The sequence below is a fragment of the Lepidochelys kempii genome, chromosome 10, assembly GCF_965140265.1.
Source record: "Lepidochelys kempii isolate rLepKem1 chromosome 10, rLepKem1.hap2, whole genome shotgun sequence".
In the NCBI taxonomy this organism is placed as follows: Eukaryota; Metazoa; Chordata; order Testudines; family Cheloniidae; genus Lepidochelys; species Lepidochelys kempii.
The window spans coordinates 8636724-8661647 of NC_133265.1; the positions used below are offsets into that span (position 1 = coordinate 8636724).

At 45.1% G+C, this 24924-nt stretch overlaps 1 protein-coding gene across 7 annotated transcripts; it reads left to right on the forward strand.

Annotated features, from left to right (window-relative positions):
- Positions 1-23813, forward strand: DHRS7B (dehydrogenase/reductase 7B). 7 transcript variants are annotated; one of them, XM_073361873.1, is made up of 8 exons: positions 4122-5611; positions 7349-7512; positions 9783-9958; positions 13868-13983; positions 15643-15853; positions 16888-16980; positions 18695-18847; positions 22181-23813. In XM_073361873.1, the coding sequence occupies exons 2-8, from the start codon at positions 7370-7372 to the stop codon at positions 22384-22386; spliced, it is 1098 nt and encodes a 365-aa protein (XP_073217974.1). In that variant the 5' UTR covers positions 4122-5611; positions 7349-7369; the 3' UTR covers positions 22387-23813. The 7 variants fall into 7 exon arrangements, with proteins under 7 accessions (XP_073217980.1, XP_073217975.1, XP_073217976.1 ...); XM_073361879.1 differs by lacking the exons at positions 4122-5611; positions 7349-7512 and adding an exon at positions 1-101; XM_073361874.1 differs by lacking the exons at positions 4122-5611; positions 7349-7512 and adding an exon at positions 167-293.
- The last annotated feature ends 1111 nt before the right edge of the window (positions 23814-24924 follow it).

The following is a 24924-nucleotide window of genomic DNA, read 5'->3' on the forward strand; positions in this document are numbered from 1 at the left end:
AGCAAGGCAAGGGGCCCGGCTATTCCCGCACACGGGGCGGGGGAGTGTCTTTCTCTGCCTAGCGGAACCCCATGAAAGAGCCTATGTTTCCCAGCCGGACAGTAAGTGCGGTGGGACCCGCTGGTCCGTTCCTTCAATCATCCGCTCCGGGCCGAAGCAGGCAACATCCGCCTCTCCCCCAGCGAAGGAACCGCCTCGCTCCTGGTGACGCGAGGGGGCGGGGAGCGTGTTCATTGGTCGGCCGGCGAATGCCGGCCACTTCCCGGTGTGGCCATGGTGACCGGGATCGCCAGGTAGGGTAGGAAGTAGCGGGCGAAGGGTCCCGCCCCCGCCGGGCAAGGTGGGGGCCGCGGGGCTGGCCCCGGTCTCGCGGCCAGGTAGGGCTCCATGCGGGGACCGGGCTGCGCCAAGGCTACGGAGCGAAGCGGCGCAGCCTGGGGCGAGGCGGCCCGGACCCGCGTGGGGGGCCTGGCTCTGGAGAGCGGCTGGTCTGGCGGGGCGCAGCGAGCCCGGCTGAGACTCCTCGTGCAAGGCGGGGAGTTGGGGACGAGCAACGGGGCGGGGTCCTGGCTGATGTGCTGGTTCCCGTTACCTGTAGGCGCCTGTCTCCCTCCAACAGCCCCATCTCGGGGGGGGTGGGGGGGCTCGTAAAAGGCCCCTGCCGAGGTTCACGGCGCTGCAGCCTGGCCACCCCTAGGACGTTGGGCAGAGGGAGACGCGATCTTCTCCAGGGAGGTACCAGCTACTTTGCAACTTGGGGCTTGTCGGCCCTGGGGAACAGCCTGGAGTCGCTATTGTGGAGTAGATGGTTCTTTACAGTCAAACCCGAGTTTCTGTGTATTTGTTTGCTTGTTTTTTTTTTCAGTAGCTTCTCCCTGCAGCCAAGCCCTTCGGGTGTAACGCCTAGGTGTTACTTCTCTTCCCTGCACACTTGTTGGTCATAGGAACTGAGAGGTCGCCAGAAGGGGCAGGGAATGGAGACATTCCAGGGAAAGTAGCCCCAGAAATGAGAGGCGCCTGCAGCTGTGCTGCAAAAGCAGCTTCTTGGTTTGGCAAACATCATGTGGCTCTCCCGTGAGGAACCCTGGTCTGCTTGACATTAGCAGAACTGATGCAGAACAACTTCTGCTGTCAGATTAAAAGTAGGCTAAGGGACTGGTAAAGTCTGTTGTCTGGAACCTGAAAGGGAGACTGGGCATGAAGACTAGTGAGTTGCAGAGGCACCACTGGAGAATGGAGGTTGATCTCTCCAGTTTTGTTGGCTTTTCTTTGCTGAGTTAAATTTAGTTACGTCAATTAAGGGGGCTAGTTCTGTAACTAAGTGTAAAATTTGAAAAACTTAATTCTGAGATAAGCAAATTTATTAGAGCATAAGCTTTCGTGGGCTACAGCCCACTTCATCGGATGCATAGAATGGAACATATAGTAAGGTATTGAAAGCTTATGCTCTAATAAATTTGTTAGTCTCTAAGGTGCCACAAGTACTCCTGTTCTTTTTGCGGATACAGACTAACACGGCTGCTACTCTGAAACCTGTAATCCTGAGATGTAACTGCAATCTATGATGTGAAGAATTTGTGTGTGGTAACCAGTTCTTTAGCTACAGGAGGGTACAAAGTCAAATTACTATGAACAGACAGCTGTTAATAATTTATAGTCTTGGGTAATGGGATAATGAACATTTTGAACTCTAGGTTACACATTCAAATCCATCCCAAGACAGTAGTAGTGACCAAAAGTCATTGCTGTCTGATGGCTGTTCAATGGCCTATATGAAATAGAGCTGCATCTCAATCAGGTCTACATGAGAAACTTTTGTCAGTATAGAAATATTAGTTTGAGGGGGTGGCTATTTGCATTTGGGGTTTTTTGACATTGTATGCTGGCAGAATTCTTAGTGTAAAAGCAGTTATGCCAACACAAAAATGCTTTTGCTGATATAGTTTATTTAATTTGGGGAATAAACTAAGCTTTGCAGTAAAAGCACTCTTTTGACAGTGAAAGCTGTGTCTACTCTAGTATGGTTTACCAGTAAAGCTATACTGGAAAACCTTTTCTAGTGTAGGCCTGGTCTTTGTGTAGGTCCTAGTGGATACCTGTCAACATTAGAAAAATCACAGTTGGCACCTTTGTTGGTAGCGTCAGCAAAGAGGTTATGAACAGAATGAGTTGTACAAACTTGAACTACCTATAGATGTAGTCCGTAGAGGTCAGGAAGACTGGTAAGACAGTGTGTGAGGAGGGAAGGAAATTGCCTCACTGCTGTGCATACTGTATCTTAGGGCTTGTCTACATTGGCACTGTACAGCACTGCAACACTCTCGCTCAGGGGTGTGAAAAAACACTCCCCTGAGCACAGAAAGTTTCAGCACTGTCAAGTGCCAGTGTACACAGTGCCCCAGCGCTGGGAGCGACGCCCCTCGGGGAGGTGGTCTTTTTAGAGTACTGGAAGCCTCTTTCCCAGCGCTGTGTTGCAACTACACAAGCCAAGTTAAAGCGCTGCCAGCATAGACTAGCCCTGAGTCTGTGAATAAAGATAAGTACAGGGCTCTCAAGCTAGTACCTTTCACTGCTGTTATACTCACTAATTATAACTTAAAGAAAACAGGGGAGGAGGGTGAAATTGGAGATAGGTTAATTTCCCCAAAATGTTTCAGGTGGTGTTTGGTCTGATAGAATAATTTTTAGCAAGATATTCTTCTTGGCTTTTGAATCTTTTTTTTCCTGTATTTGTCGGTGTTTTAGCTCGTGCAGTACCCCAAGCACCTCAGCAGAGGGCTTAGAAAGGGGGATTTAGAAATAAAGTTGAATGATCAAGTGAAGGGGGCTTAAAAAAGGTTGCTGAGATTGGGAATGATCTGTCCTAAACTCCCAATCTGGCAGTCATGTCAAGTGCTGAAAACATTCATTTTTTTCCCTGTCTCATAAGGAGATCACTGTATTGTATAATGACCACATGTCAAATCATACACAATACCGTGAAATTTCCTATTGAAATACAGGTGTTTGTTTGACTTAAGATATGGTTTGTAATGTCTACAAGATGAGCAGCTTGTAGAAATAAAGGTGCAAAAACTCAAGCCTCAAACTAAAATTAATACAACTGTGTCCATTTAAAAACAAAAAGCCCCAAACTACTGATTTATTGCTTTCTATTGTGTTCCACTATGTACAACAAAATTCAAACCCAAGATCCTTACCACTTGTGGCTCTTAGACCATCCATGGCACTTTTTGTAAGAGTAAGAGAGTTAACCATGTTTCAGAGTAGCAGCCGTGTTAGTCTGTATTCGCAAAAAGAAAAGGAGTACTTGTGGCACCTTAGAGACTAACCAATTTATTTGAGCATAAGCTTTCGTGAGCTACAGCTCACTTCATCGGATGCATTCAGTGAAAAATACAGCGAGAAGATTTATATACACACAGAACATGAAAAAAATGGGTGTTATCATACACACTGTAAGGAGAGCGATCACTTAAGATGAGAGTTAACCATGACATCCTGGCCAAATTCCAACTTGGGTTATTGCATTCTTTCTCCCTAAATTCCCTCTGCCTTTTCAGTTGGATACAGAAGTTTTCAATTTCTGTGTCATGTTGGTGAATTCTGTGGAATGGCCACTGAGTGCCACCTTTGACGTTTTAGTGATGGCTGATTGTCTCTGACAAATGTTCACATTATTTTCAGTTCATAGAGTCCTTTGGAACAAATGGTGTTATGTAAGTGTAAACTACTGTTTTTAGGTAACTTAATTGTTCACATGTGTAGGAGTGCATGGCCATCCCTCCCTGTCAGTCTCAGAGGGAGCCCACGCCCCCTCACTCTTGGGTCCCTAGCAAGGCAAGGGTTACTGGGGAAATAGCAGTTTCTAAGGGCTTGTCTATACTACCGGCCGGATTGACCGGCAGCGATCAATCCAGTGGTGGGGGGTGTCAATTTATCATGTCTAGTATAGACGCGATAAATCGACTGCTGATCGCTCTAGCATTGACTCTGGTACTCTACCCCAACGAGAAGTGCAAGGGGAATCGACGGGAGAGCGTCTCCTGTTGACACACCGCGGTAAGTAGATCTAAGTATGTCGACTTCAGCTACATTATTCACGTAGCTGAAGTTGCGTAACTTAGATTGCTGCCCCCCCCCCCCGTAATGTAGATCAGCCCCAAGGCCCTTGCCCCCTAGGCAGGGCCAAGCTCCAGAGAGTCCAGGGGCTCAGGCCCTCAGCACCAAACAGTCTGACACCCTGGCTCTGCCAGACAGCAGACAAACACTAGTCTGTTGGCCTCAGGTGGGGAGGGTGCCACCCCAGGGGTGGGGTTGGCAGCAGGGCGTAGGGGGACCCAGGCCCACCCTACTGCACCAGGTCCCAGTCCAGGGTCCTAACAGTGGTAGTGGTTTCCACCACATGGTCAGTGGGGATCCAACTCAAACACTGACCTGGATTCAGGCAACAACGCAACCGGACTATCATCTGGTGTCCCTGGCCTACTTCCTATGCTTCCCTCATGGTATACCTGTTGTTTGGAGTTCTCCTCCAATCCCCGAGGTACACTGCTAATCGCAGCTCTTCTGGGTCCTCGTTGCTGTAGAGGTCTCCATTGGGTTCAGTCTTCAGCAGGAGTCATCTGTCTCCTCCAGCAGCTCCAGCCCAACTGAGCTGCAGGGCCTGCCTTTTATTCTTCCTGTCCTGCCCCTCTGCTTCTGGCAGGGTGGGCGTGAGTGTCCTGGCTTCGCCCACCAAGGGGCAGGCTGGGGAGGCCAAGCCCCGTTGCTACAACATAGATTTAATCACTTCACGTTACACCTATGTTTTTCTTATCAAATTCTGAATTAGTCTTTGAGCCTCAGTCTGTCATTTGCAGAGAACTCTCATGTGGTCACATGGAAATTCTGAGTTTGTTACCAACTAAAAATTGCTGTTCACTTTTCATGAGATCATTATAAAAGTTTAATAGGTGATGTTTCTACAGCAGTTTTTTAAAGTCTTAGGTGTGATTTAAATTCCTCTCCAAAGTGGTTGGCTCAATAAAGAGATTAACTGATATGAAACATAAACAGCCCTGGGCCCAGCACTTAAGATACTGGGACATCTCAAGGATGGAGAGAGAGGAGGGGTCTGTTTTTGTTTTTCAAATGTAGTGTGATCCAGTTTCAGGGTCTCTACTCCACTGGAGAGTTGAACTGCATTTGGAACATGCTCCCACTCTGCAGAGATCTCAGCTGGTCCATGAGTCTTTCCCTGCCCCTGCAAAGTACATAAAATTCATTATTCTTCCCGGTAGATGTTCTCTTCAGCCCCATCAGCACCAGCTTAAAAAATTAAGCTGCTCTCTCTTCAAAGGTTATTTTTGTTTTGTTTTTTTCCTCATTCTTCTCTATATCTATATAAGCAGCGGGATCTAAATGACCCTCACATCTCCAAGGTCACAGACAGTGTTCCTGAGGTCTGTTGCTAGAGGCTGTTCTTGGCAATTTCCTGCCAGTGTTGGAGCGAGAGTGGCTGCTTGGCCCCCTGCCACTTCCCAGTTTAGATCTGTCTGCCCCGTGTCACCAGACCAGAGGGAGACACTATCCCAGAGAGCCACTGCTGGCAAGGAAGCTCTTTTCAAAGGTAGGAGATTGTACTTTCTTCAGACCAAAGACAGTAGCTCTCACAGGACAGGGCTGCACTTCTTCCAGCACAGTCAGTCCCCTAGATAGGGGCTCTTCTCTCTTTTTGTTTTATTTTTTAAATGAGACCCTTTGCTTTCTAAAAATACCCTCACAGTTGCTACCATTTGTCATGTAAAGGACAACGTGATTCTAGGAGGCTGGAGTTACAGGAGAATAGGTATTATGAGAGACAGTTCTTCACTGTATAACTGTCTTAGTTTTGCAGTTTTTCATAGAGCCCCTTGGTACTTTAACTTGTCTCTGTTGCTTTCATGATCTCTTGTACTTGATAGGCAAGCCCTTTCACTCCTTCTGACTTCTACAGGCTTCTATTACCTTTCGTTTGGTTTGTTTTGAGGGGAAAAATTATTTGCATGTGTGGATGTGATCTGTTTTATACTATTGTCTTTTTGACAAGTTCCCACTAATTTGTATTTGTTTATATTCATTACAGTTTTTATTTGCCCTCCTGTTCAAGGTCCTTTCTCTTCCCCCACAATCTGTATGTTCTTCTGTGCTTTTGGGGATCGTGAGAGATATGATCAGTGATTTGTGACAGTTATGAGCTTGGAGTCCCCTCTTTTCCAGATAATTTGGTGTCATCTTAAACCTTCCTTCTAGCTGTCAGGAAAAGGTAGTGGATCCAAGTCTTGGAATGATGATGGTGGAATCTTGAACTTTGAAGCTGGAAGTCTGGGGAGTGCCCATTACGTCTTAAATTAACCAGCAGGGTTGATATATGGGCTGCCTCCTTGTATCTCTTCCTGAGATCCCTTTTAGTTACTCTGAAATTTCATCAGGTTTTAGGCCTTCTGACCTTCTTTCCATAACCTTTTGAATATTAATTTTGTGCTGTGGATAAAATCCTTGTTGATTCCTGGCCTGTATTCCTTCCCCAGTTCACAACTACTCATTCCTTCAAACCCCCTCCACCAAGTAAATCTCAAGAAAAATGGTCAGGGCACATTCTGATACCCTGTTGTGTCAGCAAAGATGACTGAAACTGATAGTACCCTGCTTAATAAATGAGAGCACACCCTGTACTGAATTCCTTGGTTTCTGTGGCCATCCATTCCAGGTTGGGTCTGCCTCCACGCTAGCTGTACCTAAACTCTCACAGCAGGTCATTGCTGGGAGACTGGACACAAAAACTAAGGGCTAGATCTATCACCTATTAAAAGGGAATTCTGTGGACTTTAATGGGAGCTGCAGTAGTGCCCAAGGTGAGAGGTATTCTTGCCTTTCATGAACCACTGAAATCCTTTCTATCAGGAAGTTAGTCTAACTTGCAGCTATTAGGAGCTACTTCTGTCCACCCCTTTTATGCATTTAGGAACTATCAAGCAGGGTCCAGGTTCCCTCGGATACTCCACAGTACATGCCATTCCACAGTACATGCCATTCCATATATAGACCAGAAAGCAAGGTAGGATAGGGTTTTCTATTCAAGCTATGACTAGTGAGCGAAACCCTCCCTGGAGTTTCCAACCCCATATGGCCAGGAGAGTAGCTCCCTCTTTGAATCAGTCTTAAAATGTGCTGAATGGTGGAGCCATCAGGCCATGCATTCTGTCCTTATTTTCATAATTCATTTCCTGGGCTACTGGGCAATTCCTTAATGGTTTTAAATTCCACTGGCGGTGTTGGTCCCTGATGATGATCTTGATTGAATGCAGGACCTTTGCTCTCCCCATAGAAAAATAGACTGTAGAACGGAATGGAATACAGCTACCTGGTGCCGTGTTTACTTGGGGCAAACTGTCCTCCAGCACCAAGAGACCCAGAGTGGACTAAGGTATTTTCTCTGTTGACCATGGAATCCAAGACGGTTGTTCCTTGGGCGCGGATGTTTACAAGATGGTTTGTAGTTTTTTACTTCTTATCCATTTTCTATGGGTGCTACCTTTTGCTTTAATTGGATTCTCAAAAACCACAAGTGAAGAAAACAGCAGATCACTGGGAGCTTTCACCAGCCAATAGGGAGCCACGTATACACAAGTCACCTTCTTCTGCAAAGCCTTTTTACCCCAAGACATGTGACTGTGAGGAACGGGGATAGTTGCTGGTATCCATGTTATGTTTTTTCATCCTCTTGTCTGATTGATGGTTTCACCCTTGGCCACTGCTGCAACTCTTATGCCATAGTGATGCTTTCCAAAGTGCTGAAGTGTTCCAGCACTGCAGATGGGATGTACTTGGTACATAATGCAACAAAGAAAGGGCTAAAGTGTGTTTTGTGAGCATAAACAAAAGCCTATGTAAACATGACGTCTTGGCATTCCTTTGCCATATTTACTGTTTCAATGACTTCTATATTAAGCGTCTTCAGTTTTACAATTCAAAGAAATGATTGGGGGTTTTTTTACGTGTAAGTTGACCCTGAAAATGGAGCAGAGCTTAGCAATCTAGGTCTGAGGTACTTTAGCAATTCTTTCCTATGCTTATACCTCTACATTAAGATCAACCCTGATCTCTGTCCTGAGGTTTCAAGCCTGACTGAGTTGGGGCTTCTTTTGTCCTGGGATTCTTTATAGAATTCCATTCCAATTCCATCCTCGGAGTCTCTCAGTGGCTGGCAAGCCTTCCTATTCAGGTAGGTATCTCTGATCATTCATATCCCCCCTATTTCACCAGTTCTTTCTTCCTCTTTTATTTTCCCCTCTCTGCCCTGTGTGGGAGGGAGAGTTATCCAGCGATTGGAACACTAGACTGGAAGTTGTAAAATCAAAGTCCTGCTGCTGGTTGTGCAGCTGGTTCACTGTGATCTTGAGGTGGAGATTAGGTGACTTGTCCAGTTTCCCCATTCATAAATATGGAAATAGTAGAAAAAAGGCAACAAAAATTATTAGAGGTACAGAAAGGCTTCCAGATTCCAGTTTAGAAAGGAGATGATAGACAAGAATAAAAAAAGTGTGGTGTACAGAAAAGGTGAGTCAGGCACTCATTTATGCTCTTTCAGAATGTAAAAACAAGGGGATGCTCAATGAAATTAAAAAGCAGCTTATTTTTGTGGTCAGTAAACCAGATGACTGATCCCCACAACAGTCTGGTGCAGTAGGTAATTCTAATGAGTGTGAACTTGGACTCTGCAGAATTGCTATAGCTATCACACGAGAATTGTCCATATGCTGTCGAACAGGGTGGTTAGCACAGTCATTGTAAAACTGGTTAAAAGGTATTCTAGCCCCACTGTACATATGGGGAAACGGAGGCAAAGAGGTAAAGGGCCAGATTTTCAGAATAGCTCAGCTCCCTTATAGGCACCTCAATTAAATGGCCAATTCCCAGTGAAAACAGCTTAGATGCCTAAATGGGAGTTGAACATCTACCTTGCCATAACTTGTTCCAAAAACAAGGGTCAGTGCCAGGGCTCTTGCCTCCCAGTTTTGCACTCAGACTCTAGAGCATGGCTTCCTTTTGTTCTCTGTGGGTATGTCTACACATTAAAGAAAAACCCGTGGCTGGCCCATGCCAGCCAACTCAGGCTCATGGGGCTCAGGCTGCGGGACTGCTGCATAGACTTCTGGGCTCAGGAGCCTTCCCACCCCACAAGGTGGACTGGTTTATATCCACCTGGAATAATGCATAGGTACTTGTCTGTTATAGTCAGCATTTCGAGACTGTGGTGATAAATGCTATAGGAAAATCTAAGACGTTTTTATAGCACCACAGATGTGCAGACACTTCCTAGCCCCAAGGAGCATGTCGTCCAACTGCTACGTGCACAAGAAAACAAATGCAGAGAGTGAACAGAAATGTACAATGAGAGAAAAAGAGGCTGTTGGAAATGGAGTTTCTGAGCCTAACCGTGTAGCAAGGAACCTTAAGATGCCCAAAACCAAATGTCCTTGTGTGATGCTCAAATGGGCATTTAAGTATCTAAAATGGGCATTTACATGATACTACCAATTTTGTGCAGGATTTTGACATTTTCCTGAATGTGTCCACATGAAAACTGGGTCCTGTGTGCTGGAAAGGGGCCAGGGTAGGGGGCAGAGAGTGGGTACGTGTATGTTAGCTTCTTACTCTGGTCAACATCCTAAAGGGGAAAAGGGACACCAACAGATTTCAAGCTCTTCCTAGCTTTTCTAGCTGTGAAGTGCTTGTTTGCTTTCGTTTTGTTGCTCTAGGAAGAACATTCACAAAGGGAAGCTCATGGATCTCACCTTCACAGCCATTGTCCCACTGCTTCTCGGAAGCGTGGGGCTCTTCGCCCTCTTCAGGCTGCTGCAGCGAATGAGGATGCAAGCCTACCTCCAGGATGCAGTAGTGGTGATCACAGGAGCTACATCTGGCCTGGGGAAAGGTGGGTCTCCAAGTGCACTGCAAGGTGGCAGGAGGATGGGAGTCTGGGGCACAGAGGGGTCTGAAGAGGAATTGTTTGTTCAGAGCCACACCCTTGTGAACATGTAACAGCATGGAGCAGAATGTTTCTGTGCCTTTGCACCTTGGAGAGGTAATGGGAATAGCCATACATCCAAACCAATCACAGCCGCCCAAACTATACGCTTCCATGTAGGATACCATACCTCGGCACTTACTAGTAAGGCGCCTATTGTTTGTTTATATAAACTTGAGAGCTCATTGAAGTGAATGACTGGTAGCAGAGACCCTATGCTGTCAGGGGTCTTTGCCCCCCTAACATACTGGGAAAGCCAGGAGAGCAGACTGACAGATCCTACAGATACATGGAAAATTCAAAGACTCTTATGTCAACTTTATAAATGCTAGATGTATTTGTATGGGCTGGGGTTGTATTCTGGCTCCATGGGAAAGTTATAGGAGTTTTATACAGGAACTAAAATCATTGGAGGAGGGGGGCAATTTAATGCACACCTCTAGGTTGGTAATAAGTCTGGAGAAGCCTCACATTGCATAGACTGGTTTGATGGGGAGAGAACAGCCACTCAGATCTGATCCAAGAACTTACATGGGACTGTGAGGGACAGGCCCTGCAAAAGGACCTGGCATCCTTTAAAACTTGCGAGGGTCTCTGTAAGGTAGATGGGTGACTCTTGGTAAGATAGAAGTGTGTACAGGAGTTGTTCATTGTTTTAAGATTTGTCTTCTCTGAAATGCCGTTGTTCTGAATAAATACTTTGCTTTATGAAAGCTGGCTGGTCCCTGGTTAACCCTGTCATTGTCACTGAGAGAACAGGACTGCAGGCACTGAACTAAAGTCAGACCTGCTGAAAGGATTTCAGAGAATTGCCAGAGAATTCAGAGAGTTGTGGGACTCCCTAGAAGCCTGAGACCTAAGTGGGATGCCCTCAAGGAGGACACGAAGGGCTTAAAGGTGCAGTTACTCAAGAACTGTGACACAGACCATTTCTAAAAGACCTTCTGGAGCTGGTGGTCTGGACTCGTCTCCTCTTGTACTTCCAGATTATATTTTCCGCAGTCTGTTCCTGTCCACAGTTATGGGGCATGATTCTATGCATGCTTCTCTCTCCTTGGGTGCAAATTCCAAGTGGGCAAATTTTAAGTTCAAACACTCCACCCCACCACTGTCAGTGGGAGCCAAGAACTTTAAGAAATGCAAAGGTGGTTCATTTAAACAGCCATTAAGTATGTGATCTGGTAGCTTTTGTCAGTGAGAGACTTATGAGCTGCCTGGGTGGATGTGCTCTATAATTCTTCTTCCCAGAATTGCCTTAAAAAAGCTTTTTGGGCTTAGTGTCCTTTCTGCTGTCTTGTGACTTCTCATTGCCACTTGTACAGCTTGTGTGTGTACTACCTTTTTGTGTGGATTTGTCCTTGAGGAGCAGCAACCTCACTAGCAAAATGGTCAAAATATACTGGATGCCCATCTCAGACAGTCAGAACTGAAGACCTGCAAGTGTGAGGGGGCAGGAGGCAGGGAGGAGTATCATGTTTCATGTTTGGAAGAGAGACAGAACCAGTGTCCTGGGAGAGACCTTTGAAGTCCAAGTAGCGTATTACAATTTAAATGCCATACATTTATTGGGAGTCGCTTTCCTACTTGTTGCTTTTTCAACTAAGGAGCAAGAAGGGATCCTCCCAGCCAATGTTCCCTCTAATTTTTGACATACCCTGTGTGCAAAAAATTTCTTCTGTGCAAATTTTTGTGTGCATGGTGTTTCACCGTGTGTGCAGGGTTTAGGATCTGTGTGTGCATACACACACACACACACACACAGAGCTTGGAGGGAACAGTGCTCCAAGCCCAAAGTTCTTACCCCCTTTTCAAATTTTAGTTCCACCCATTATGCAATCAGTTTTCCTCTCTTATAGGCTCTGCTGCATTAAAATGCCAAGAAGAGCTTATGCCATCTCTTTTCTCAGGGCTATTTATACATTGACACATCTAATTACCCTTGGCTACGTATTGTTCCGCACCCTTAGATGTCATCACAAAGCAGTCCAGTGTAATGAATAAGGGACTTATTTCATTAGGTCATGATCAAAGGGCGTGGAAGAACATAAAGCTGCCCTAGTAGTTAAGAATTACACCAGAAATAAATAGCCCTGAGAGAGGGATAACATCACGTTATTTTTTGTTGCCTTTTCTTAAGGATTAGAATAATAGTAGCTGGGTGGATAAGAGTTATCATTAGGGCCCTACCAAATTCACGGCCATGAAAAACATGTCACAGACTGTGAAATCTGGTCTTGGGTGCTCTTACCCTATATTATACAGATTTTACAGGGGAGACCAGCATTTCTCAAATTGGGCATCCCAACCCAAAAGGGAGTTGCGGGGGGGGTCACAGGGTTATTGTCACCCTTACTTCTGCATTGCCTTCAGAGCTGGGTGGCTGGACAGAGGCAGCTGTTAGTGCGGCACTCAGCTCTGAAGGCAGTGTCCCGCAAACAGCAGCGCAGAAGTAAGGGTGGCAATACTATACCAGGCCATCTTACTTCTGCGCTGCTGCTGCTGGCGGTGGCTCTGCCTTCAGAGCTGGGCTCCCAGCCCGCAGCTGCCGCTCTCCAGCTTCCCAGCTCTGAAGGCAGCGCCGCAGCCAGCAGCAGTTCAGAGGTAAGGGTAGAAGTACCACAACCCTCCCTACAATAACCTTGCGACACCCCCCTGCCCCCCCCTCACAATTCCTTTATGGGTTAGGACCCCTAAATTACAGCACCCTGAAATTTCAGATTTAAATAGCTGAAATAATGAAATTTATTTTAAAAATCCTATTACTGTGAAATTGACCAAAATGGACTGTGAATTAGGGATGTAAAATAGTAAACTGTTGGTCAGTAAGCATTAGTCTTACCGGTTAACTGTCCTAACCATTAACCACAGCTGTGCCGACTGGCTGGTGGCCCCAGCAGTTAATCAGTTAAACAATATAATTTTAATCATTTAAACGGTTAACTTTTTTAAACAATATTTACATCCCTGCCGTGAATTTGGTAGGGACCTAGTTATCTCACTGCAATGCCAGGCTGTAGTCTCCCTTCATAGAGAATGAAGCTGCCATTATTCATGACCCTAGTGCATTTGGCTAGGAATGATTTTCCAAGGCCCCTAATGTTTCAGATGCCTGAAGAGGCAATGTGTCCATTTGTTATGTCCCTCCTCCCCATCTCTCTCCACCTTCCAATGGCATAAGGCATTTGTTTCTAGTCCAGGAATGTTAAAATACTGGACCTTAAACTACAACTTTGATTTACAGAAAAACTAGTTTAGATCCTTTTTCGAGGCAATGATTTCCATTGCACTGGCATCTAGAGGCTAAGGCCCCGGTGTGCTAGGCACTGTATATGCACAACAAAAAGATGGTCCTTGCCCAAAAGATTTTACTTTGTTTTAAGACTAGGGACAACAGGTGGACATGGGGAATGTAAGGGGACAGTAACATAGTTATGAGCAGTGGTCAGAACAGGCCAACTGCCTAACCATTGTTAAGTGTTTCTAAAAGACAGAGTTTCTCTCTTACTCCAAGGCCTTTCTGCTGGGACTTATGCTTCTGAGGCAGCCTGGCTTTTCAGACAAAAGATGAAAAATTAAGATACTACTGTAAAAATAAAAAGCTTTTCTATTAGAAATGTGGTATAAAGAAAATGTGTCTTGCTATGGGTTTAAGATTCTGTTGGCGGGTTTGTGAGATGATTTGGTCACGTGATCAACATGGCCATCTCCAGCCCATACTAATGGGATCTTTAGTGCATGTCTCCAGCTATAAAATAGATACAAAATCCGTTTCTGACATTAAAACGTCTGCTCTTCTTTTACCCCCTTCCTCCAAAGAATGTGCAAAAGCTTTCCATGCAGCTGGTTCCAGACTGGTGCTCTGTGGCAGAAATGGTGAGAGACTGCAGGACCTGGTGCAGGAGCTCTCTGCCAAGGCAAATCACGCAAAGAATGTAAGTGTAGGGAGAGAATGGGCTGTTACATCCTGGTGCTGGGTTTGCTGTTCATTCCATTACAGGATATGCAGAATTTCTTGTTGGCTGTGTTGAATGAGAAAGTTGCAATCCCGCAATTATCAGCAGTTTATGCTGCATGTATGGGAGTATAATCTAGTGATGTGTCCTGTCTTGCAGAAAATGTTCATGAGTCAACCAGCTTAAAAATGATGCATGATTTAACAAACCAAGTGTGTGCATGCAGGGTATAGACCTGTACCCCGGGCAGAGTAACTTAACTGACTTTAATTTTGTTTTTGATCTCTCCCTATGAAATTGGTTGGATAAAAGAATAGTATCTGGTCACTGAAGTTCTTCTTAGTGGTGCAGGTACAATCCCAGGATAACAGAACGGGCTGGGACTCTTTGACCATATCCGACTTATTTTATCTAACAAAGCAGTAACACACAGGAGCAAGAGAGATTCCAGGGGGATCGCACTTGCTCACTGCCTGCCTGGTGTTGGGAGCAGACCAAAGCGCAGTGCACTCCAGCTATTCTGTACTGATTTATTGGCCCACAGAGGGCTGTTACATGTTGACACAACTTAGAGCTGCCCTAGGGAGGTGCAAAGGTGATTTAAAGCTGCCTTTTGATCCTCTCTCTCACCTTGTTCCTGCACCAGGTGCAGAAAAGGAGCAACATAGAACTGAGGCCCTTAGTTGTACCTCTCTCTGTCCTAACAATGCATCCCTCCCAAACAGAACAGAACAAACTGGAGGGATGTGTGTATGGTACCTCCATGCACTCTGGCATTTACTTCCACAACTCTAACAACACAAGAATTTTCTGCTGTGCTCTTGGGCCAGATAATAATGCCATTTCTGTTTCCTCATTAAATAGCTCTTTGTCTCTGCTACTTCCACCCTTCACATTGCCACAAACCCTTCCCTAATGCAGAAGGGTGATCCATGTTTTAAAGTGTTACCAGTCTACTGCGGCTCAGATCCCCAGTAGTTTGAGGATGGGACTGCTAGGAGGATGTGGGTAGGGAAGAAGAGTGGACTCTTCCCGATAGGGACTGTCCTACGGAAGTCTGACAGGATATAACAAGTAGAAGAAAATTGATCTCCACACCACTCCATTTCATTACCCTTGTTACTTCCAGTGCTGGGAAGATCAAGAGGTGGCCCAGTTGTGAGGATCATAGAGTTCTAAGATGTGGCCAGGGGCAGCTACCCTCTCTACCAGTAATACTCAGACCTCAGTGTTTCAGGATCAGCATTACCCAAAAGAGTCACAGTAGTGTGAATTCATTGTTTCATTTACCAAGCCTCAGTCTAAAGTATCACTGCTCAATGCTATGGAAGTGTGATCTGAGATTGACATGGTCCCAGCATACAGTTCTTCAGATTAAGATGGAACATTGCATGCTGGAACCTCTGGTTTCTTGAGTCCATACCAAAGGAAATGGAAATTTTCCTCTATTGATGATTGTGGGCTCCTTCCAAGTAGCCACTGCAGCCTATGATCGGACAAAGATTGGGTGATCCTGCCTTCTCAGCTTTGAAGGTACATTCCTCTTCTTTGCACCTTCTCCCTAAGAAATGGGAATGAACGGGCAGAATGTCCAGGAGCCCAGAAGAAGCCTTTTGCTAACATGTAGTTTGTTCACAGATACACAAACCTTTCACTGTGATCTTTGACCTCTCTGATACTAAAATGGTAGTAAGTGCTGCTGAAGAGATCCTGAAGTGTGTGGGTCATGTGGACATACTGATCAACAATGCAGGGATCAGTTACCGAGGAACGATATTGGACACGGGGATGGATGTGGACAAAAAAGTGATGGAAACCAACTACTTTGGTCCTATAGCATTCACAAAAGGTACATGCTGCTTCTCCCTTCCTCATGCATTCAAGTGGGGCTGTTTCTTAGCTCTTCAGATCAGGATTACCTCTGCCCCTTGTTCTAATTGCCTACCCATTGCTCTCTGCTTTACATTGCCACCCCATTCTTAATCCTAATAAGATTCTTCAGAAAAGACCTCCTGAACTCTTTGCTCTCTCAATTCTCAGAGGCCCTTGCACTAAAATAGTTTCTTCCGTAATTGTTGCGTATCCATATTATTTGTGTATCCCTGGTGACAGCCCTATTATGTTTGTCTGGTTTGGAAAAGTTTCTATATAGACAGCAAAACTGGGATCCGTCTGGGAAGTAGGTACCTGACACGAGTTTAGAAATATTGAAACCAAGAGCAAAAGCACTCTTTATCACTTCCGAGAGGCATTTCCTTCTGCCAAGCCATAGAGGGTTAGAAAAAGACAGACACCTTTATTGATAGCATATCTTACTCTACACAGAAGTAATTTGCCTCTCCTCCTTTAGTAACATTTCTGTTGCTCCCTGCCACTTTTGCTGTAGAATGTAAACCGTCCAGTCCTGCCTAAAATTGCCCAGAGTTTAGATGGGCTCAGCAGAGCCGGTCTTCTGTGAACTGTGCTTAGGTGCTTTGTCTTAACTAGAATCCCAGCTGAAGCTGCAGTTAGTGTTCAGGTTTAAAATGACAATCATGGTGCACGCAACCCTTTTGACCCCAAGGAGGGTGGTTCATGAGTCATTAGGAGTGTGTAGAATAGTTCATAATGGAGGGTGCCTCTGGTATTGCAGTCTCAAGTGGAGCTGGAAGATTGGGGTTGGGGGAGAAGAACAAGGAGAGAATGGACCTTCTTGGCATTGCTTAATCTGGGGCCTAACAAGGGGCTTTCACTTTAACGTGAGCATCTTGTTAACCAGTGTCCCCTGGCCCTGCTCCTAAATTGGATCAGCAGACCTTAGATGACCCCAGGTGTCAGTGACATGGCTTTTATAAACACTGATTCTGGTTAGCAGTAACAGCAATTATTAATCTCTCTCTCTAGCTCTTCTGCCCTCCATGATCAAAAGACAACAAGGCCACATTGTGGTGATCAGCAGCGTTCAAGGCAAAATAAGCATTCCTTTCAGATCAGCATGTAAGTAGCTGTACGCAGGACGGGGAATAGGAGTCCAGGGCACTTGAGTGGAGGGCTGAATATTTGGATACTATTTCCACTGTTCCCGTCCTTGGAGGAGGCACTATGCATGGAATGCAAGAGCTGTGGAACATTCTCAGTGTGGCTCAACCCTCTGACAGTGGTCAGAAGTATTCAAGGGAGGGGAGCCTTGATCATAAGTCTTAAAATCTTCATAGACTGAAGCGCTGGTCTAAAATTCTCATGGGAGGGCAGGCTAGACTCTCCTTCCTTCCCTGACAGCTTCATGGCATCGATCCATGCTAATGTCTGAGAGCCCCTGCAAACTTTAGTTACTAGGATTTAGCTCCATAATGGTATTGCCGTTTATCCATGCTCTTTTCCTGGCTGCTGCGTGACAGTTCTCCCTGGGTGTAGGGATCCTGGGAATGTACAAGCGAATCCTGTTACTTAAAGAGCACAGTATTTTTATCAAATCCATAAGCAGATAAGGTCTTTGGCATGAAGAGCCTGCAGTCGAATTTGGACATATAAGGGTAATAATTCAGACTCAAGACGAGCCATCTGTGAAAAAATTAGTGTAGGAGACCTCAAGAAAATAGAGATTTAAAAGGAGAGAGGGAGAGTGCTTGAAACATGGGAAATTGGAGACCATTTCAAGCATAGACTGCAGGATGGAAAGAAGATACAAAGCTGAGAGATAAGAGGGAACAGCAAATAAGGAAGAATGCACAGACGGGTTGTACGATGAAACGAGTGGAACTGTAAAGAGTCTGGTAGGGGAGGAGCTTGGACTTGATATAGAAGGAGAGGGGAAGCCAGTGAAGGGTTTCAAGAAGGGGTTGTGATGTGTTCAGAGCAGCAGCAGCAGAAGATAACAGTAGTGATGTTTTGAATAGATTAGGTTGGGGGAGAACAAGATAAGCTGAAGTAGTTGATAAAATATGCTCCAGGCCTGGACCCAGTTTTTGGAAGCTGGGATGAATGAAGAGAATATGGATTTTAGAGACCACATAAGTGACAGGACTTAATGAGAGCCTGAATGTGGGTTGGAGTAGGGAAGAAAAGAGATTCCAATTATCTAGTCTTGCAGACTCCATGATCGGGGAGAATTAGAGTGTTCCTATTGGACTGGGAAGAGAGACTTTGGGCAGTAGCTCAATTGAGGGGAGGGGGATGCATGGAAAAAAAGGTGAATAAATCCTGCCCTAGGTTGTATGACTTGTCTTTGCTCCCACCTAGTTGTATGATCAGGTTTTTAATTAAGTAAATGTATTTGAAAGAAGCCACTCCCTGAGCCTGCTCTATGCCTTGTCATTATCAGGCCCTGCTGTCCTGCTATTGGGAATTATATTCCTGCTCTGCCTCAACCATGTATTTCCTCAATTGCTCTTCTATGCTGAACTCCAGCTCTCTTATCAAATATGAGAGGCAGTATTGATTGTTCCAGGGCCTTCAGCCCACGTCCGATATTAAGCCCTGTATCCTAGCCAGCTTCCAATTTGGGTAATGACATTTTGAAAATGCCTTTTGAAAATGCCTCTAACTTCCATTAAGAGTTGCTGTTCTTCGCTTCTTGTAATGAAGCAATATAGTGTTGCAGTGTGCTGTTAAATGGTGCTGTGCTCTAGTGACAAAGGGGTTGCAGGTGAAAAAATTTGCCTGAACCCTGCTCCTCCCCCGTCTGACTGCACGCCCAAGTTGTGTTTTGCAGATGCAGCGTCCAAACATGCCACCCAGGCCTTTTTTGACTGCCTGCGAGCGGAGATGGAACAGTATGAAATCGATGTGACTGTTGTGAGCCCTGGCTATATTCAGACAAACCTGTCTGTCAATGCTGTAACTGCAGATGGATCTCGCTATGGAGGTGAGGATTGGCCTTCTGCCAAATTAAATGTAAAAATTTAATAAGAGCCAAAAACTCAAAAGGTAATAACAAAATGTTTAAGTACATCAGAAGCAGGAAGCCTGCTAAACAACCAGTGGGGCCCCTGGATGATCGAGATTCAAAAGGAGCACTTAAAGATAAGTCATCGCAGAGAAACTAAATGAATTATTTGCTTCAGTCTTCACAGCTGAGGATGTTAGGGAGATTCCCAAACCTGAGCCGTCTTTTGTAGGTGACAAATTTTGAGGAATTGTCACTAGAGGAGGTTTTGGAATTAATTGAGAAACTTAACAGTAACAAGTCATCGGGACCAGATGGCATTCACCCAAGAGTTCTGAAAGAACTCAAATGTGAAATTGCAGAACTATTAACTATGGTTTGTAACCTGTCCTTTAAATCAACTACTGTACCCAGTGACTGGAAGATAGCTAATGTAACGCCAATATTTAAGAAGGGCTCTAGAGGCGATCATGGCAATTACAGACAAGTAATTAGTTAGTTACGGCAATTACAGTACCGGGCTAATTAGTTGAAACAATAAAATTGTCAGACGCTTAGAAGAACATAAATTGTTGCACAAAAGTCAACATGGTTTCTGTAAAGGGATATCATGTTTTACTAATTTATTAGAGTTCTTTGAGGGGGTCAACAAACATGTGGACAAGGAGGATCCCGTGGACATAGTGTACAGTAACTTCTCACTTAGTCGTCCCGGTTAACGTTGTTTCGTTGTTACGTTGCTGATCAATTAGGGAACGTTCCCTAATTGATCAGCAACGTAACAACGAAACAACGTTAAAGTTTAAACAACATTTAAAGTTGTGCAATGCTCCACTATTATGTTGTTTGGCTGCCTGCTTTATAATATACCTGTAATTAAATTGCTTGTTTAAAATGTATATAATGCCTTTTTGTCTGGCAAAAAAAAATTTCCTTGGAACCTAACCCCCCCCCCCCCCAGTTACATTAATTCTTATGGGGAAATTGGATTCACTTAACATCGTTTCATTTAAAGTCGCATTTTTCAAGAACATAACTACAATGTTAAGTGAGGAATTACTGTACTTAGATTTCCAGAAAGCCTTTGACAAGGTCCCTCACCACAGGCTCTTACGTAAATTAAGTTGTTATGGGATAAGAGGGAAGATCCTTTCTTGGATTGAGTAAAAGACAGGGAACAAAGGGTAGGAATAAATGGTAAATTTTCAGAATGGAGAGGGGTAACTAGTGGTGTTCCCCAAGGGTCAGTCCTAGGACGAATTCTATTCAACTTATTCATAAATGATCTGGAGAAAGGGGTAAACAGTGAGGTGGCCAAGTTTGCAGATGTTACTAAACTGTTCGAGATAGTTAAGATCAAAGCAGACTGTGAAGAACTTCAAAAAGGTCTCACAAAATTAAGTGATTGGGCAACAAAATGGCAAATGAAATTTAATGTGGATAAATGTAAAGTAATGCACATTGGAAAAAATAACCCCAACTGTATATTCAATATGATGGGGGCTAATTTAGCTACAACTAATCAGGAGAAAGATCTTGGAGTCATCATGGATATTTCTCTGAAGACGTCCACGCAGTGTGCAGCAGCAGTCAAAAAAGCAAATGGGATGTTAGGAATCATTTAAAAAGGGATAGAGAATAAGACGGAGAATATCTTATTACCCTTATATAAATCCATGGTACGCCCACATCTTGAATACTGCATACAGATGTGGTCCCCTCATCTCAAAAAAGATATACTGGCATTGGAAAAGGTTCAGAAAAGGGCAACTAAAATGATTAGGGGTTTGGAACGGGTCCCATATGAGGAGAGATTAAAGAGGCTAGGACTTTTCAGCTTGGAAAAGAGGAGACTAAGGGGGGATATGATAGAGGTATATAAAATCATGAGTGGTGTGGAGAAAGTGAATAAGGAAAAGTTATTTACTTGTTCCCATAATAAAAACTAGGGGCCACCAAATGAAATTAATGGGTAGCAGGTTTAAAACAGATAAAAGGAAGTTCTTCTTCACGCAGCGCACAGTCAACCTGTGGAACTCCTTACCTGAGGAGGTTGTGAAGGCTAGGACTATAACAGGGTTTAAAAGAGAACTGGATAAATTCATGGACGTTAAGTCTATTAATGGCTATTAGCCAGGATGGGTAAGGAATGGTGTCCCTAGCCTCTGTTTGTCAGAGGGTGGAGATGAATGGCAGGAGAGAGATCACTTGATTATTACCTGTTAGGTTCACTGCCTCTGGGGCACTTGGCATTGGCCACTGTCCGTAGACAGGATACTGGGCTGGATGGACCTTTGGTCTGACCCAGTATGGCCATTCTTACGTACTCATAGGAAACACTATCGCTTCTCTGCTAACAAACTACTCTCAACGCCTCCACCTTGGCGATTTGCCAGATCTCTGTGTTGCAGGCAAGAGAGTGATTGCATTAGCAGAGTTCTACAAAAGGGTTGCATCGGCCTCAGGAGTTTGGGGAATGGGGTTTTCCTCAGAGAATGGCTTTGATGCTGGCTGTAGGGGTGTCTCCAAGGAGTAGCACAAAAGCTGAGATCTCTCACAAAGAAGAAATTGCTATGTGGGGGTTACACAGGGACCTCAAGGGGCTTTAAATGGTCCATATGAGCAGGCATTTTTAACAAGCCAATTCTGTGGCAGTCCACACCTGTTTGAAACAAGCTTAATTGACCGTATTTCTTACAGTGTTGCTGTAGCCATATTGGTCCCAGGATATTAGAGAGAAGGTGGATGAGGTAATCTTTTATTGGACCAACTTCTATTGATAAAAAAAAACATTACCTCATCCACCTGGTGTCTTTGTTTCTTACAGGGATACAAAGACTATCCAATAGAAAGGAGGCTGTTAGTTAAGAGGGAAGGAGGAAAATGAGTTCAGATTATTGAACTATAGCTCCAGCTGAGCTTTGGGGAATGTGGAAACTATCCTCGTCTCCCTCATTTCAGCCAGTCAATATGCACCTGGCATTTACGCAGTAAAGTAACAGCAAGTGAAACTTGTGAGAGTGTTCAACATTGGAGCCTCCATCCATAACTGAACTAAAATGTCTAATAATGCCTCTGGTGAACCGCATGGTTCAGTGGTGGAGCAATGGCCTGGGATCTGGGAGGACCCCCTCTACTGACCCGAGCTCAGCCATCACTCCAAACTTGGACTCCCAACAAAGCCATCTGAAACTGGTTTAAAAGCAAGAATCTCACTGACAACAAAACGCTGAGCTTTCCTGGGGAAATAACCCTTCAGAAACGAGTGCTTACCTGCTGCGGTCCATGCTGATTTCCCTTTGCTCTTTACAGTTACGGACAAGAACACCAGTGAAGGCAGAACAGCTGCAGAGGTGGCTCAGGTGGTTCTTAATGCAGTGGGGCAGAAGAAGAAGGAGGTGCTCGTAGCTGGCTTACTGCCTTCCCTGGCTGTTTACCTGCGAACTCTGTCCCCCAGACTCTTCTTCACCTTTATGGCATCTAGAGCAAGAAAGGAGAGGAAAGCGAAGGACTCTTAGGCAGACCTCAGCTCCCACAGGCATTGACTAGGGAAAGGAAATGAACTCAGGCATCTTGGCTTTGTCTATGGATGTGTTACTTCAAGAAACAAATTTAAAAGGTTCCATCTTACCATTGAGTGCAGAGTTGGAAGTTCCATGCAGACCACAGGAGGCCCACGGTGCCAGAAAACAGTGCCATACCATCACCTAGAGAAGGCTTCCTCTACTACAGGTGAACTGGCTGAAGCTGCAAGGGATAATACCTGAGGAGAATCTTTCCCACTCTCCCCACCCTCATTTTGAGTTTTAGTGCTCTCCATTGAGTAGGAACCAGTGCTGGCTAAAGCCAAGCACAGGCAGATAGATGTTAACTTTCCCCCGCAGTGCTTCCAGTGAACTTCAGTCCTCACACAGGAGCTCTCCAGAGCTGAGTCTGCCCCCAATCTGATCCAGAAGTTATCCCTTGGGTTGGAATGGTCTGTGTCCCTAGTACACAGCATCACTTCATTTAAGCCAAAATTAACGGTTCAGTGCTGCTTTTTAAACAGTTTAAAGTGTCCAGGTCCAGTCTGGGATGACACCATGGATATCTGTACTGGATGGAGCATGAGTAACCCATTAAGCCACCTAACCTTCAGATCAGCGTTTGTATTCGCTTTTTCCTAAAGTAGCTCTAGGAAGACAAGCCCTCCACTGCCGTGTTTGGCTGCAGTGCGTGTTGCTGCCAGGTAAGCACTGAACACCTGTGAAAGATGGTGGTGGCGGCAGCAGCATCAACGTGAACCTTGGACTGTAAAACGCACCCAGCATTGTTCTGCTGCGTGCCTAGAGCAAGGAATAAGCTGTGACCCCTTTGGTGCCAGGCAACAAGCCTCGTGATGACAAGGGGTGGGAAGCGAACCTGTAGGTTCAGCTAATGGAGACAGACCCATATGGTTTTGGCTTTAAAACAGGTATTATATATTAATTGGGACCGATTACTCCAAAACACAGTGTGGAAGTAGTATCCTGCTAAACAACTTCAGCACTGAGGCTCCAGGGAGAGGACACTGTATCTGTCCTCCCATTTTCCCTGTGCCTAGTGGAGCATCTCCCTCACAGAGGGAGGCAGGACCCTCATCCCTTCTCCTGAACACTGATTACTAGTGGGCAGGTTAGAATCTGTACCCTACAGGGTGGCAGTGTTGCTCAATTTTCCACTTGTTTGATAAGGCAGGCAGAAGCGGAGCTGAGTCATTCTTAGCTTCCTTATTTAAAAAAAAGACCCTGATAGCAGAAACCGAGTAAAATCCATCCACACCCAATCCCTGCACTCAGCTGTTAAGACCACATCCTGTTCTTATTCTGAGTCTCCATTTCTCCGTACTTTACCACTCTTGTGTGCGTCCTGCCTGTAAGTGCACCACAACTAATGGGAATAAAAGTTGTACTCCGTGTCCCTCCAAGGTTTGAAATGAAGTGTTTTGTGCTGCAGCCCATGTTGGGCAAGGCAGCTGAAGCTAATTTGGGGGAATTCCTGTGCTGGTGCCTTGCCAACGGGGAATCAAGATGAGATTGTAGCATATACACCTCAATCCCAGCCTCCGCTGGCTTGGGCACAGTCTCACTTGTAGAGTAGCTCTCTCCGGCTTCTATTCAGGCAAGAGCTAGTTGTTGTGAAGGGCAGCCTTTTGCAAGGGTGAGGGGCTGGGCGGGCCTTCCCCTCAGAAACTTGCTTCAGGTTTTCACCTTAAAATACTGAATTGCTTTGGCTCTGTGGTGACCCTTGCCCCTGAAAGCCCTAGCAAAGCATTACATTGCAGAGCTGGTAACATAGGATAAACATTACAACTCCTTGGATGGCTGACACCACAAGCTTCTTGTGCAAAATCTCAGAGCTGAAGTTGTAGCTAATGGAAGCTTTCTGATTTACTAACTAAAGCTGAAGGATCTCCCCGCTAAGACTTAAATCCAAGGCATTACTAAGTACTGTTGTCCTTAGCCTTGGAAGGGGAGCTTCCCTTCTACGAGGGAAACTTGTTCTGTGTTTGCTAGCTTAAGTTTTCATACCTTCATACAATTGATGTGTTTTGTGTAGTTCTTGCTACACAGCCAGTATGTCATTTAACCTGCCTGGATCCTTGCAGTGTTAGTGGAATATAGCACTTCTTAATAGTCTTTCCCACCAGCACCATCTTCAGCCCCTAACAGTGGTTCTAACAGAGCCCAAATTGGCAAATTACCATTCTTGGTGCCACTTGTGATCATCACAAGGCTAGGTACACTCTGGCACATCACACCAAGCAGGGGGAGAAATGTTACCTGATGATGAAATAGTTTTAGAACTGCACTGTACAATGAGATGAATGTATTTACAGCAAAATCAATGTAGCAGCCAGCTGAAATTTTGCACATTATTCATATTTATAAAACATTTTCTCCTCTCCCTCATGAAGTTTAAGAAGATACTTAGAGCACCCCATGGCAGCTGAGCATCTGACCTGCAGGAATGGTGGCCAGGCAGCAGTAGGGGCTGGAGTACTCCTTCTGGGGAGGAGGCTGCCCTCGGAGGATCCT